At 38.2% G+C, this 14,832-nt stretch overlaps 1 protein-coding gene across 1 annotated transcript in view; it reads left to right on the top strand.

Annotated features, from left to right (window-relative positions):
• The window catches only part of ENPEP (glutamyl aminopeptidase), a 117,912-nt gene that overhangs the window by 82,827 nt on the left and 20,253 nt on the right, over window positions 1-14,832 (top strand). The window contains exons 14-17 of the mRNA XM_058294092.2: window positions 8,383-8,533; window positions 9,579-9,652; window positions 9,757-9,861; window positions 9,948-10,118. Coding sequence (XP_058150075.1) covers window positions 8,383-8,533; window positions 9,579-9,652; window positions 9,757-9,861; window positions 9,948-10,118 — 501 coding nt within the window. The remainder of the gene's footprint in view (window positions 1-8,382; window positions 8,534-9,578; window positions 9,653-9,756; window positions 9,862-9,947; window positions 10,119-14,832) is intronic.

Genomic DNA, 14,832 nt, shown 5'->3' with positions numbered 1-14,832 from the left:
AACATTGACTAAGTTTCTTAATCTAGAATATATAACTATTCTAGATCCTGGATAATTAAGTGGTAAAAGAAAATGTTCAATAGATATATTTTTTTAAGATTTATTTTATTTTATTTATTTCTCTCCCCTTCCCTCCCCCCACCCCGGTTGTCTGTTCTCTGTGTCCATTTGCTGCGTGTTCTTTTGTCCGCTTCTGTTGTCAGCTGCACAGGAATCCATGTCTCTTTTTGTTACGTCATCTTGCTGCATCAGCTCTCCGTGTGTGCGGCGCCATTCCTGGGCAGGCTGCACTTTCTTTCACGGCAGGCGGCTCTCCTTACAGGGTGCACTCCTTGCGCGTGGGACTCCCCTACACAGGGACACCCCTGAGTGGTGCGGCACTCCTTGTGCCCATCAGCATTGAGCATGGGCCAGCTCCACACGGGTCAAGGAGGCCCGGGATTTGAACCATGGACCTCCCATGTGGTAGACGGATGCCCTAACCACTGGGCCAAGTCCGCTTCCCTCAATAAATATTTTAAAAACACAATAAAACCATTTAGAATTTTTCTGGAAAATGACACTGTGAACGCACCTTGCCTTTTTACAAAGTTTGGAAATTATTAGAACTGTAGAAATTACGCAGAACTGTAATATTTCCTATATTAGTCAGCAAAGGGATGCTGATGCAAAATACCAGAAATCTGTTGGTTTTATAAAGGTATTTATTTGGGGTAGAAGCTTATAGTTACCAGGCCATAAAGCATAAGTTACTTCCCTCACTAAATTCTATTCCATGCATTGGGGCAAGATGGTCTCCGACATCTGCCAAGAGTTCAGGCTTCTTGGGTTCCTCTCTTCCCAGGGCTCCATTTCTCTCTGGGCTCAGCTGCTGTGCTTTCTTCATAAGTCCAGCTGTAAACTATCAGGTGAATGGCTCTGTGTCTTTCCCCAGGGCTTCTGCCATGTCTAAGGAGCCATCTCAATTCCTCTGTGTTCTTCTCCTATGTGTGCACTTCCTGGGCTCCAGCTCAAAAATTCCCAACTCTGTCCTTTGCCATGTCTTTTCTCTGTGAATCCCCACCCACCAAGGGGCAGGACTCAACACCCTACTGATGTGGCCCGAAGTCCTAATCATAATTTAATCAATTAAAAGTGATACTTCTGACAGACCAGTTTACAAACATAATCCAATAACTATTTTTGGAATTCATAAACAATGCCAAACTGCTACATCTCCATAATTTCTTATCTCAGATCAAAGATGAGGTGATAGCCTCTTGAATAGCTCTGTCTGAGAAACTGTGCATCAAGCAAATAACTCACACAATTGAAAGACTTTCTCACATTTTCTCAGCTTCTTGGCCATAGTCCCATAAAACTTTGAAGAGAGGGAGGAAATAAAACCAATTTGTAAAACCAAAAATATGTAGTATCACACAATAGACCTGGAAAATACCTGAGATATCACCTGGGCCAATTTCCTTCTGAAGCACATGAGAAAGATGGGTGTCAGAGAGGAACAGACTCGACCAGAGTTAATGAAGGCTATGTGCAGACCAATTTGAAACCTTAAGGGGAAAATAGGTAAATGCCAGTGGTAAGACTAGAATTTACATAGTTCTCCTCAGATACTCAAAAATAAATACAACTAGTCTGTTGAATTAGCTGAACTAAATGGGTGCATCAGGAAATAAATGTATTTTTTGTTCCTTCTGTCTCTTCAAAGGCAATGAGAAGGGCTACTTCTCTTACTAGCGCTGGATAGAATATCCAGCTCGGCACCTATCTTAGTTTCCTAGGGTTGCTGTAACAAAGTACCACAAACTCGGAGGCTTAAAACAACAGAAATTTATTGTCTCATCTTTCCAGAGGCTAGAAGTCTGAAGCTGAAGTCTCAGTAGGGCCTTCTTCCTTGGAAGTCCATAGGGAAGAATCTATTTCATGCCTTTCCTGGCCTCTGGCAGTGACTTGCCAGCAATCCTTGGTGTTCTCTGCCTTTATTGTAACATGACAATCTCCCCCCTCTGTCCTTCTGTCTCTACCCAAATATCCTCTTTTTATGAGGATACTTGTCATATTGGATTAAAGACCCACCCTATGCCAGTACTACCTCACTTTAACTTGCCTGATTCCATCGGTAATGACCTTATTTTCAAATAAGATCTTATTCTGAAGAACAGAGGACTAGAACTTCAACATATCTTTTTGGGGAACACAATTCAATCCATAACAACACCTGGTCAGAGTAAGGAATAAAAACTTACCCAGTCACTTCTAGTCCCCCAAACAGTCACATTAAATGCCTAGTCCAATAAAACAATCAACGTTTCCAACTTCTTTTAAAGCCTCTCTCTGTCCCCAACTCAGCTTCAAGCTGGCCCTCTGCACTAGGAATGTATTGCTGCATTTTCTCTCCTTTTCTCTACTTGAGACCTCTACTTCTTACTCACCCAGCTGCCTCTGGATCCTCCCTAACAAGTTCAGACAGGAATAGTGGGCGAAAGGAAGAAAGATCCTGATGATCTGATTCTTTGGGGTCCTCTTTAAACTTCATTACTGTTTTTTAAGATGGCTTTTTTTCTTGTAGGGTGTTTCAGGAGATTTTTCCCACCCACTCCCATTCCATTGCTAAGGATCATTCTCCTGCAGTTCCTTTGAAGTGGGAAAGTACACTTTATCCATCTGGTTGCCTCTCATGATACCATTCTTTCTATCACCTGGGCATCCAGCCTTGTCCAGTGATGGTCTGCTCAATCCTCCTGGGACCCTCTTGATCAGTATCTGTGACAACCTCTGATCCAAATCTGGTCCATAGGAAGTATTCATGTCCCCTTTGCCCAAAGTATGGGAAGAGATGCCGTCTCATCTCTTCACTCAGGGGTCAGACCACTAGCTAACCAACTCTCTTATCCTGTAGAATTCTTGGGATACTAGACTTCTTGTGAAGGATTAGCATGGAGGAAAGAACCCTCATTGTATAGTGGTGCTCTCTAAAAGCCCTCATTTTCTCTTTTATCCTCTACAACCTCTTTCACAGACTGACAGATGGGTTATCAGCTAAGTGTCACAAATCCTGTTCTTAACCATGTAATTCCTACTTTGATAGTCTTGCATCTTACTCTAGAGCAGAGGCCAAGGATGGCCTTGCCCAAACCAAGAAAGAATTATTTTTGTCCTCTTGTTACAGTAGGCTTTTTTCCTTTCCAATCATTTATACTGTTCTCTGTAGCCCACTGGGTGCTGGAGCTGGTCAAGAGGGTGGGGGCTAACATAAAATAAAGCAAACTCTGATGGTTGGCAAGTCCATGGGTGAGGGAAGAGGTCACTAAGTGAGGTACAAACAAAGAAGAGAGCTTAAAAGACAAGCTAGGAGATTGTGGGAAGATGGCAGAGTAGGACGGGCCAGGAATCTGTTCCTCCACAAGAACAGCTATTAAACAGGAGAAACTGTCTGAATCAACTAATTTTGAAACCGTGGGGTCCAGAAGAACACTATACAGCATCCAGGGAAGGGCAGGAGGAAAAAGCTGGTAAATTATGGTAAATACCAGGAACTTGTTCTCTCTGCTTGGTTCCCAATCTTATGGCAGGCAGCAGTGGGGTCTAGCCCCTGGCAAAACTTGCTGGTGCTAGAAAGAGACATAGAAATCCCATTTCCCAAGATCCAGGGTAGGCACAGACCAATCACTGGTCACGACTTTTGATTAGCTACTTTGGATCCCTGGAGGTCTGGCTCTGAGGGTGGGTAGGAAGATACTTAAAGATGGCACACTTTCCTCAGAGGTGCAGAAGATAGTTGAAGGGCTATATTTTCACTGAGCTTAAGAAAGCACAGCTTTGGGGAACCAGGAAAGAAGATCCTGGTGCAATTACTGGCCACTCCCTCATCTCCTCCCCAGGAAAGCTTGTTGCTGGCTGGCCAGTGTTCCCTTTGTGGGTTCCTGGTCTTGTTCTGGCTGGGAAAGCCAGACTTGGGAAATTCCTGTCCAGCATACCTCCCCTCCCAGAATTTTCCCTCTGGGCAAAAGCAGCTTCAGTCAATCAAAGCAATGTAAGGCAAGCAAATGTGGCTCAAGTGATTGAGCTCCCGCTGACCACGTGAGAGGTCCATGGTTTGATTCTCAGTGTCTCCTGAAACAGACAGCAAGCTGGTGTGACCGGCAGGCATGGCAAGCTGATACGAGAGACACAAGAAGAAAAACATGATGAGAGACTCAATAAAGCAGGGAGCAGAGTTCCTGGTGCCTCCTACAGAAGAATGGCAAGACAGTGAACTGACATGACAGGCAGGCATGGCAAGCTGACACAACAAGATGAAGCAACAAGACACACAGGAGGAAGAACATAATGAAAGAAACAACAAAGCAGGGAATGGAAGCGGCTTAAGTGATTAGGTACTGCCCTCCCACATTGGAAGTCCCGGGCTCAGTTCCTGGTGCCTCCTAAAGAAATGAAGAAGACAAACAGGCACAGCAAGTGCAAACAATGAGGGGGCATGGATAAAAAATGTTTAAAAAAAAAAAAAAAAAAAAAAAGAAACAATTGAGGTGGATGGCCTGTGGAAAAACTTACTTGTTTTAAGCCCAGCAGTGGAATACCTGGAAGAGGGAGAAGGTCTACTTCCTAGGAAAAAGAGGGGACATTCAAACTCCTGTAAACATCAGAACACCTAAGTCACTGGCAAACACAAGCTCAAGACAAAACACAGGCCCAGAAAACACAAGGAGAACCCTGAATTTGCATTCACTTTGGGCAGACCTTCCTGATAGGGGGGCTGAAGCTCAAGAAAATCTCTGTCATATCACCAGCTGGTTACAAAACCAAGAAACAGACATCTCAGGGAATATACCCAGAGTTAACATTTTAAAATATTAAAATGTGCAGTGTACAAAAAACATTACAAGGCAAACAAAGAAACAGGAAATGATGGCCCATCCAAAGCTAGAGGATGAAAATCCAGAAAACACCAACAAAGACCAGACTGTGGATATGCTGGACAAAGATGCTAAAATTATGATCTTCAGTATGCTCAAGGAGTTGAAGGAAAATACAGAAAAAGAACTAAAGGAAATAGGGAAAACAATGAATGAACAATATGAGAGTCTCAATAAAGAGGTAGAAAGGAACTAAACAAAACTACTCAAATTGAAGATCACAATAGTTGAAATGAAACATTTCCAGGAGGGTTTCAACAGCATTTTGGAGCTGTCAGAAGAATCAGCAAACTCCAAGACCAAACAACTGAGATTAGTCTGGCTAAGGAGCAGAAAAAAAAAAAAGAAAAGAAAAGAATTCTAAAAAGTGAAAATAGCCTAAAAGACTTCTGGGACACCAACAAACATACCAATATATACATTATGTGGGTCGCAGAAGGAGAAGAAAGAGAGAAAGGGACAGAAAAAATATTCAAGAAAACATCCTAAACTTAGTAAAAGATGTAAATATGCACATCCAAGAAGCCCAGAGAACACTTGATAGAAAAATATACACCATCACATATTGATCAAACTGTCAAATGCAAAGGACAAGGTGTGAGTCCTTAAAGCTTCAAGAGAAAAGCAATTGTCATATACAAGGGAGTCTCAATTAGATTGAGAACCAGTTTCTATCAGAAACCATGGAGGCAAGAAGTCAGTGGGTTGAAATACTTAAAATGTTGAACGAAAACAACTACCAACCAAGAATTTTATATCTGGCGAGACTTTCTTTCAAAACTGAGGGAGAGATTAAGACATTTCTAGATAGCAAAAGCTGAGAGAGATCACCACCACTAGACCCACCCTGTAAGCAATGCTAGAGGGAGTTCTTCAGATTGAAAAGAAAGAATAAAGAAAATACCAGGAAAGTCTGGCTTTCAGAACTGTTGGTTGTCTATGGAATTAACAAATCAAGTTTGAGACCCAAAGTTGATTGTGAATGTGTCTTAGGATGGTTACCAAGAAGTCGAGTCTGAAATGAGGGTTCTTGTACAAGTGATTTATTGAAAGAGTACTCTCAGGAGATAGGAAATGAGAGATGTAGGATAGGTTAGGGGGAACAGCTGAACAAGGATGTGGTCTCAGCTGGAGACAAGCTTTGCCAGATCCACTAGGAAGCTATGAATTTTACCAAGGAGTTGGTCCAAATTGAGGGAAGCAGGCTAGTGTTCTGTATTCCTCAATTAGCCAATTAATGAGGAGGACTGAGGGTTAGAAAAACTCTTGGGCAAGATGGATATGCTTGGCCAACAGCTATCCTCTGGAGAAGAGGGAAGCTGTGAGCCAACACAGCACTCTCAGAGGACTTGGGAAGGGCCATATAAATGCCTTTGTTCTAAAAATAAGTGGTTCTCAATGTGTGGTACCCTACCAACAGTGACAGCATTGCCTAGGAACTTGTTTAAAAGGCAAACTCTTGGTTCCTATACTAGACCTATTGAATCAGAAACTCTGGGAGTGGGGTCCAAGAGTATCTATTTTAACAAATCTTCTAGGTGATGCTCATGCATTTTAAATTTGAAGGTCATGGTTCTAAATAATAATATTCTTCCTTTGAAGCACCAAATGCCACTGAGTCAGTGGGTAGCTGCTGCAGAGCAACATGATTTATGGGGGGTGGAAAATGCATTAGCTTAATCTCAAAATATTATCCTTGTGATATTAATCAGCCAAAAATCATTCCTAGTCCAGACTTGAAGAAAAAACATGAACCAAAGTAGGACTATTGGATGACTATCAAATGTATTGGAAAAATAAGGCCCTAAAATAGGATATTGATTTTCCACACAAATAGCACGTAATAATAAATAGGAGCTCCTAACCTTTGGATCATTGGGTTTCCTTCTTACTTTAATTGATGCTACCCAATTAGCCAGTTCTTCTAGGCTTTGTAAGGAAGACCCATCCTCTTAATCTTTTCACCTACTAAACTGTGCAGCCTACTTGGCTTCTAGTTAAAGAATCTGGTTACTCTTCCTAAACTTTCATTAGTCTCTCTTCTCCAATTTGATCCTCAGAGCAACAACAATTCTTCATAAGTTTCCTAAGAAAATCCTAACTGGGCATAGTTGTTGCTCTATTCACCTGGGAAAATAAAAAATCATTAAAATTAGAAAATTCTTAATTAAGTTTCATATGCAAGACAGTATTCTACCACTTTTTACTTAACAATCTCACATAAAACATTCCATTTCTTGGTCTTGTTTATACTTTTATTGAGAGATGCTAAATGTTCTAAAACATAAAGCATTCTAAATTAGATCAGGAACTGAGGAAATATACAGAGAAATCATCTCTCGAAACTGAAAAATGGGGAGCAGATGTGGCTCAAGAAATTGAGAGCTGTTTCCCACATGGGAGATCCTGGGTTCAATTCCCAGTGCCTCCTAAAAACAAAGACAATAAACAATCAAAGGAAAAAATCAACTTGGCTTCCCACTCACGAGGTCCCATGTTCAATCCCTGGCCCTGGCACCTAAAACAAACAAACAAACAAACAAACAAAATCTTTGTATTGTTCCTAATTAGTACATATTATTTGATGCCAAAATATTTTTATTCTTACCTATTTCTCCAATATTAGTTTATCCTCTAATCAAATTCTTAACCTATTACTATAAGGAGAGATCAAGGCATAATTACTTTATTCTTCATTCATAAAATGACCTCAAACATAATGCCACTTAATGTATTAGTATTCCCAAATTCAATAATTTAAAAATAAAACTTTCAAAATGTAATTTGAAACAGGATTTCCATCTGACATTCTTTCCAAAGCTTGGCTAAAATTTGAAGCTGAACAGATTCCTGAAAACATGATTTTAAAAGGTCCTAGCATCATTTCTAATGGGAAAAATTGATCTCTTTCAACTTTGAAATGTCTACAATATCTTCATAATTTCTAGAAGAAAAAAATTCATTTTTTAACCAAGATAATTGGGAAATATATTAAAAAGGAGATGTTTTAGTGTAAAATGTCTCATTTGAATATTTTAAGGATTCATGATTTGCTGACTACTGTTAGTGTTTCCTCTTAATGTGCAAATGCAAATAATCCCAGTGGTAAACATTTGTTCTGATACATTTGTATATTATAACCAGTCTGTGAACCTAAAATTTAAAAGTTACTGTTTATCAAGATTAACTGAACAGCTCAATAGCTTTTGTTTGAGCTGAAATTTTGCTATAGTGATTTTTCAAACGTACATCTGTCTTCCTCCTTATTACTGTATGTATGAACACATTAATGTACCATTTTGAACAAACATTTTTGATTGGCCTTCAATGATAAATGCATTTCCTTGATTGTTTAGCAAAGGAATTCTCATTAACATTCAATAGTATGATCCACATACTAGTCCTTTCAGTCAAATGGAAACTACAGTTTATGGTTTTAATTAACTGTGTGTGTGTTTTTCCTCAGAGCTCAACTTCTGGATTATAAAGTGCCTCTGAACTTGACCAAGTATCTCAAAAAGGAAGAGGATTTTTTACCATGGCAGAGAGTCATTTCAGCAATAACCTACATCATTAGCATGTTTGAAGATGATAAAGAACTATATCCTGTGATTGAGGTGATGATAATGTCATGATATTTTATGAAAGTAAATGTTTATCCATTAGTAGAATAGGAAAGTTTCTGGGAGAAGGAGCTAGTGCCTGGGGGAACACAAAGGTGTATTTGTCTGCCAAGAGAAATCAAAGAAAAATGCAATGAGTCAAATAATCAAAGCAAGAGATGTTACCTTTTCTTTTCATCTTGCACTGTGTGAGTTCTTGTGATTCAGGATACCACTTAGAGGTATTTTAGTTTTAGAAGGAATAAGATAATTAATATTTTACATTTTATCCATAAATACTAAAATAGCAACGTTTTATCCATAAATACTAAACAGATCTTGTTTTACATAGATTTATCTGTTAAAATAAATTTATTTTTTACCAAAATGTAACGTTATATTTACTTATTCATACTACTGCTATTTCTATAGTGAGAGATTTTGTCGTAAGATTGTCATTCTAAGCATTCGTTTTTGCTTCGATATTTCTATAGCACTTTGGTAGGACACATAATTCTAGACAAATTTTGATTCATATCTCTAGCTCTTCCACTTACTAAATGAAAGAGCATAGATAAGTGGTTACATATTTGTGACCTTTAATGTCCTTTTGTAAAACGGGAATGAAAGACTTCGCTACCTATGGTAATAGGATACTGAGGAGCAGATAAAATAAAAGACCTTTGTAAATCCTAAGGCAGTACACAAATATTGTTTATTGCTATTACTTCAGCAATACTTGAACCATTTTCTTACCGCAGTAAGTATGACAGGTGTGATTATTTTACATATTTTGACTAAGAAATGGAGGTTGAAAGGGGCTTATCCAAAGTTTTATGAAAAGATAAAGACAAAGATCCAGGATGGTTCATATCTTCAGGACTGAAGCAAAATTGCATTGCAATAAGAACTAAATATATACCTTTCCTAAGGACTGGCCCAGAATTTTCTGAACTAGGAGAAAAATTAAGATAAAAAGAGGGGGTCTTAGATTATAATAAATGGGAGACTGTTGATAAAGAGTAAATTATTACTCATTTTACATCATGCTTTATTTCAGGAATACTTCCAACGTCAAGTGAAACCCATTGCAGATTCTCTGACATGGGATGACACCGGAGACCACCTCACAAAGTTATTATCTTTTAAAACTAAAATTCATTAACATTTATTTGTGTGTTTTAAGGCCTGTTGAAAAGCTTTAAAGGTCTAAGCTCTGTGCTTATTTGCTTCCTAAGGTTGCTCCGTGCCTCGGTGTTAGGGCTCGCATGCAAGATGGGAGATACAGACGCTTTGAACAGTGCATCGCAGAGATTTGAGCAGTGGCTAAATGGAGCAGGAAGGTGACCGTTCACCATGTTTTCATTTCTAGAAGACCTTGAGCTGGAGAAATGATAAAGAATCTCTGAAACACTGTTTCTTCTTCTAGTCTCCCTGTAAACCTCAGGCTTCTGGTGTATCGGTATGGGATGCAGAACTCTGGTAATGAGACTTCATGGAACTACACTCTTGAGCAATACCAGAAAACCTCATTGGCTCAAGAAAAAGAAAAACTGCTCTATGGATTAGCATCAGTGAGAAATATCACTCTTCTCTCGAGGTAAATTGTGACTTTATTTAACTTAAATGCATGGTATTTAAGATTTAAATGCCACAGTTCATTTAAGAATCTAACTGAAGTATGACGTCATTTCCCAAAAACCCATTAAAATTATTTTTCTACAAGAAACAAAATATCGATATAAGAGTAGTTTAAACTCTAAAGAAATGTAATCTCATGAAAAAAATTCTGGAGGTACACAGTTTCCAGTTTTGTGCATTGCCTCACATTTTCATTCTTAACCCAAGTGCTTTCAGTTTTGCCATCCTCAATATGTTACCTTACAAGGCTCTGTCTTTTATACGAAGAGGTCAATAATCTCTACTTCCCTTCATAATCTAGAACTAGTTACATGTCTACCACTCCATCATTTGCTGACTAAGATGACCTTGACTGACTTTGACTGATTTAGTCCAGTCATGCTTCCCTGGAGCTGGGATAGGAAGTCTATCTTCCCTAGGATCAAGGGTACCTAATGACACCTGAACAAAACTGGACTCTGTCAGCAGAGAAAGGAGTGCCTGCCAGAATGTGCATACACACACAACAAATGTATTTGCACTCCACTCAGCACTTGTAATTTCCTGTTGTTGTTTTTTTAATAGAAGCCACTGTAGTGAAATACTTTCTCATTGCAGTTTCTTTGTTGTTGTTTGTTTGTTTTTACATTGTTTTGTTTCAAGGTACTGAGGCCAGGTACCCAGAACCTCACTGATGGGAAGCTAGTGCTCAAACACTGGGCCACATCAACTCTCCTGAGCTGGGTTTTTTTTTTTTTTTTTGGCTTGTTTGTTGTTTTTTTGTTTGTTTGTTTATTTTCAGGAGGCACTGGGGATAGAACTCTTTCCTTTCCACGTGGGAAGCAGGAACTCAACCACTAGGGCCATGTCCGCTGCCTCTCATTGTAGTTTTGATCTGCATCTTCTTAATGGCTAAATGATTTTGAAAATCTTTTCATGTGCTTTGCAGTCATTTGTATATCTTCTTTGGAGAAATGTCTGTTCAAGTCTTTTGCCCATTTTTAATTGGGTTGTTTGTATTTTTATTGCTGACTTGAAGATTTCTTTATATATTCTGAATATTAAACCCTTATCAGATATGTGATTTCCAAATATTTTCTCCTATTGATTAAGTTGTCTTTTAATTTTAATGGTAAAGTCCTTTGATTCCCAGAAAACACCACACTGATAACTTTATGATTAGTTTATGGTGATTGTATCTGATGAGAAAATTTAGAAATTACTTGGGATGCCTTGTGATTCCTGCATACCTGAGGTAGAAGAAAAATTGCACAAAAATTCAGGGCTCACCACCTCAATAACGTTTCTGAAGACTCAATGCCTACTTCCCTATTTATTTTTTTGTTTTTGAGTCTCATCTCATTTCTTTCTGGGTCTATTTTACTGTATTTTCTTTTTGGTTACCATTGGGTTAAAATTTAGCATCCTAACTACGTAAAAATTATATTTGATTTGATATTAACTTTATTCAATAGCATACACAAAACTCTTCCTTTACCACTCCATTCCCCCATTTTTGTTACAAATTATATCTTTATACAATGTATGTCCAAAACCATTAATTTATCATTATACTTTATGCATTTGTAAGCAGAAAGAAGTGGAATTACATAATTAAAATACATCACAAAGAGTACTGGCATTTATAATTACTCTTTTTTTAAAATAATTACTCTTATGTTTATCTTTACTGGAGGACTTTATTTCTTATGCTGCTTTGATCCATTTTCTAGCGTCATTTCCTTTCAGTCTGAAGGACCTTTAGCATTGGTGGTAAGATTGGTCTTGTGATAATGAACTTTTGTTTATCTGGGAATGTCATCAAAGTTCGGTGGTATAGAGCATGTCAAGAGATCCCCTCCAAGGTGAACTACAAGTTGCCCCACCTTACACCACTTACCAGAAAAAAATTTTTTTCTTTAGTGGGCTTAAAAAGCTTCTTTGAATTTTGGAGGCAATATATTCTGCATTTGAGTGTGCTACTTCAACCCATTTACAAAGTCTTCCAAGTTTGAATGGGACCAGTGCAAGAAAAGACTCTGAAACCAGTCCAGGCTATAGTAAAAACTTCCCAGGAATTTCTTTGCTTGTCTGAAATGTGCGCTAAATGTGTTTTTTTTTTTAATCCTGCCCCCTTGCAGCTTTTTGTGTGCTGTCTGCTCTCTGTGTCCATTCTCTGTACATTCTTCTGTGTCTGTATTTTATTTATTTCCCCTACCCCTTGCGGCTTGCTTGCTGTCTGCTCTCTGTCCATTTGCTGTGGGTTTTTCTGTGTTCTCACTAGTCTCCCTTCTTTTTTTTGTTGCATCACCTTGCTGAGTTGGCTCTCGGTGGTGTCTGCAGGCTGGGTGGCCCTCCACAGCATGCAGGTGAGCCTGCCTTCACAAGGAGGCCCCAGGATGTGAACCAAGGGCATCCCATGTGGTAGACAGGAGCTCATCTGATTGAGCCACAGCTGCTTCTCAATGTGTTGTTTTTAATGAGTATATATTTGCCCACACCACTGCAAGTACAAAGAAAATGTAGTATCATTATTTCCTGAAATTGATGTGATTTTCCCCAAGAGTCTCCACAATGTTGGATGATAAGCCAGTAAGATGGGGAATAATTAATATTGACTATTATTGTCTGTCAATCTAGTTTTTGAGACAAACTAAAATCATAGCTTAAATGGTTTATTTTGAGAAAATTTTCAGTCTCGTAGGATTCCTTCCTATTCTCATGTTTCTCCTGCATAAGGAGATATGAGTCATCTTGTGGTGATAGAGAAGGAGCCCTCTGGTCCATGTTAGTTTTTACCTAAAGATGTTTACCTATTCTGGCCTTTGACTAGAGTATATTAGGTTTTCTTTGAAAATATTTTACCTGCTGGAGCACTTTCTTTCATCCAGAGATACAAGCTGTGGTTCAAGATATTTGCCTCTGTTCATGAAATATCTGTGCTGTGTGACATTTCTTATCTTTTCAGACATCCCTCAGCATCCCTACATCTTATAGCTAGGCTGAAGAAAATTTATGCCCACCTACACAGTACACATAAGTCAAAGGAACTAGAAGCACTATTCAAACCATTAATCTGCTTAGATGCACTACCACCCCCTTGCCATATTGGACATAGCACAAAGATAGATACTAAATTGTATCTTTTCTCTAGCGAGTGGAGGGAGTGATATTACCCCTTTCCCATATGGCACAGAAATCCCTGAAAGGCTTGGTTTTCTCCAGTATTACATGGGGTCATGTATATGCTAGCCTGGCTCTTTCTCAACTTTTATTCTAACTCTTAGTAACCTATACTTTTGAGTTTGCCTCCATGAGTTTACTCAGCATTTTAGTTCATATTAGTGAGACCATACAATATTTGTCCTTTTGTGTTTGCCTTATTTCACTCAACATAATGTCCTCCTAGATCATCTTATGTTGTTGTATGCATCCCAATTTCATTTTCTTACAGCTGAATAGTATTCCATTGTATGTATACACCACACTTGGTTTATCCATTCATCCATTGAGGTACACTGGAGCTCTTTCCATATTTTAGCATTTGTGAATAATACTGCTGTGAACATCAGTGTGCAAATATCAGTTTGCATCTTTACATTCAATTCTTCTGAATATATTCCTCATAACAGGATTAATGGATCATACAGCAGTTCTATATTCTGTTTCTTGTGGTACCACCAAACTTTCTTCTAGAGACTGCACCATTCTACTTTACTACTAATAGTGAAGGATGTTCCTGTCTCCACATCCTCTCTAGCACTTTTAGTTTCCTGTTGTTGTTTTTTAAAATAATGGCCATTTTAAAATAATGGCCATTCTATTGTAGTTTTGATCTGCATTTGCCTAATAGCTAGTGATGTTGAACATTTTTTTCTTATGCATTTTGGTCATTTGTATTTTCTCTTTGGAAAAATGTTTGTTCAAGTCTTTTGACCACTCTTTAATTGGGTTGCTTGGCTTTTTATTGCTGAGGTGTGTAGTCTCTTGATGTAACATGGATATCAAACTCTTATTGGATATGTAGTTTCCAAATTTTTTTCCCACTGAGCAGGCTGCCTTTTACTTTTTTGACAAAGTCTTTTGGAGAACAAAAATGTTTAATATCTTTTTTTTTCTTTCATTGCTTGTGCTTTGGATATAAGATTTAAGAAACTACTGCCTACCACAAGATCCTGAAGATGTTTCCCTACATTTTTTTCTAGGGGTTTTGTGGTGGTAGCTTTTGTATTTAGGTCCATTTTTAGTTCATTTATGTATAAAGGGTGAGATAGTGGTCTTCTTTCTTTCTTTTGGATACGGATATCCAGCTCTCCCAGCACCATTTGTTGAATAGACTATTCTGGTTCAGCTGGGAGAGCAATGCTATTAATTTTTTAAATTAATAATTAATTAATTAATTTCAAAATAATTTTTCAACATTCCCATAGTTTAAATTCCACTAGTCCTCCATGAGAAGTTGTTCTTTAAAAACAGTTAAATATATTAGAAAATTTTAAATACACTTTCATCATTTGTATCTTTAATTAACATTATCAGTTGGTGCTTTAAGAGTTGAATTGCTAGAATGAAATTATGTTCTATTGGAATTTAGCTAGGGGTGAACAATGAGTCCAAAGAACTGGAAAGTAGGTGTTGCAACTCTGCTGATATTCAGGGCCCAATCAGCATATGAACAGACCAAAAATTTAAGT

This window comes from Dasypus novemcinctus, chromosome 1 (assembly GCF_030445035.2).
Source record: "Dasypus novemcinctus isolate mDasNov1 chromosome 1, mDasNov1.1.hap2, whole genome shotgun sequence".
Classification (NCBI taxonomy): Eukaryota; Metazoa; Chordata; class Mammalia; order Cingulata; family Dasypodidae; genus Dasypus; species Dasypus novemcinctus.
The sequence above is the reverse complement of the archived record's forward strand: the minus strand, read 5'-3'. Positions and strand labels throughout refer to the sequence as shown.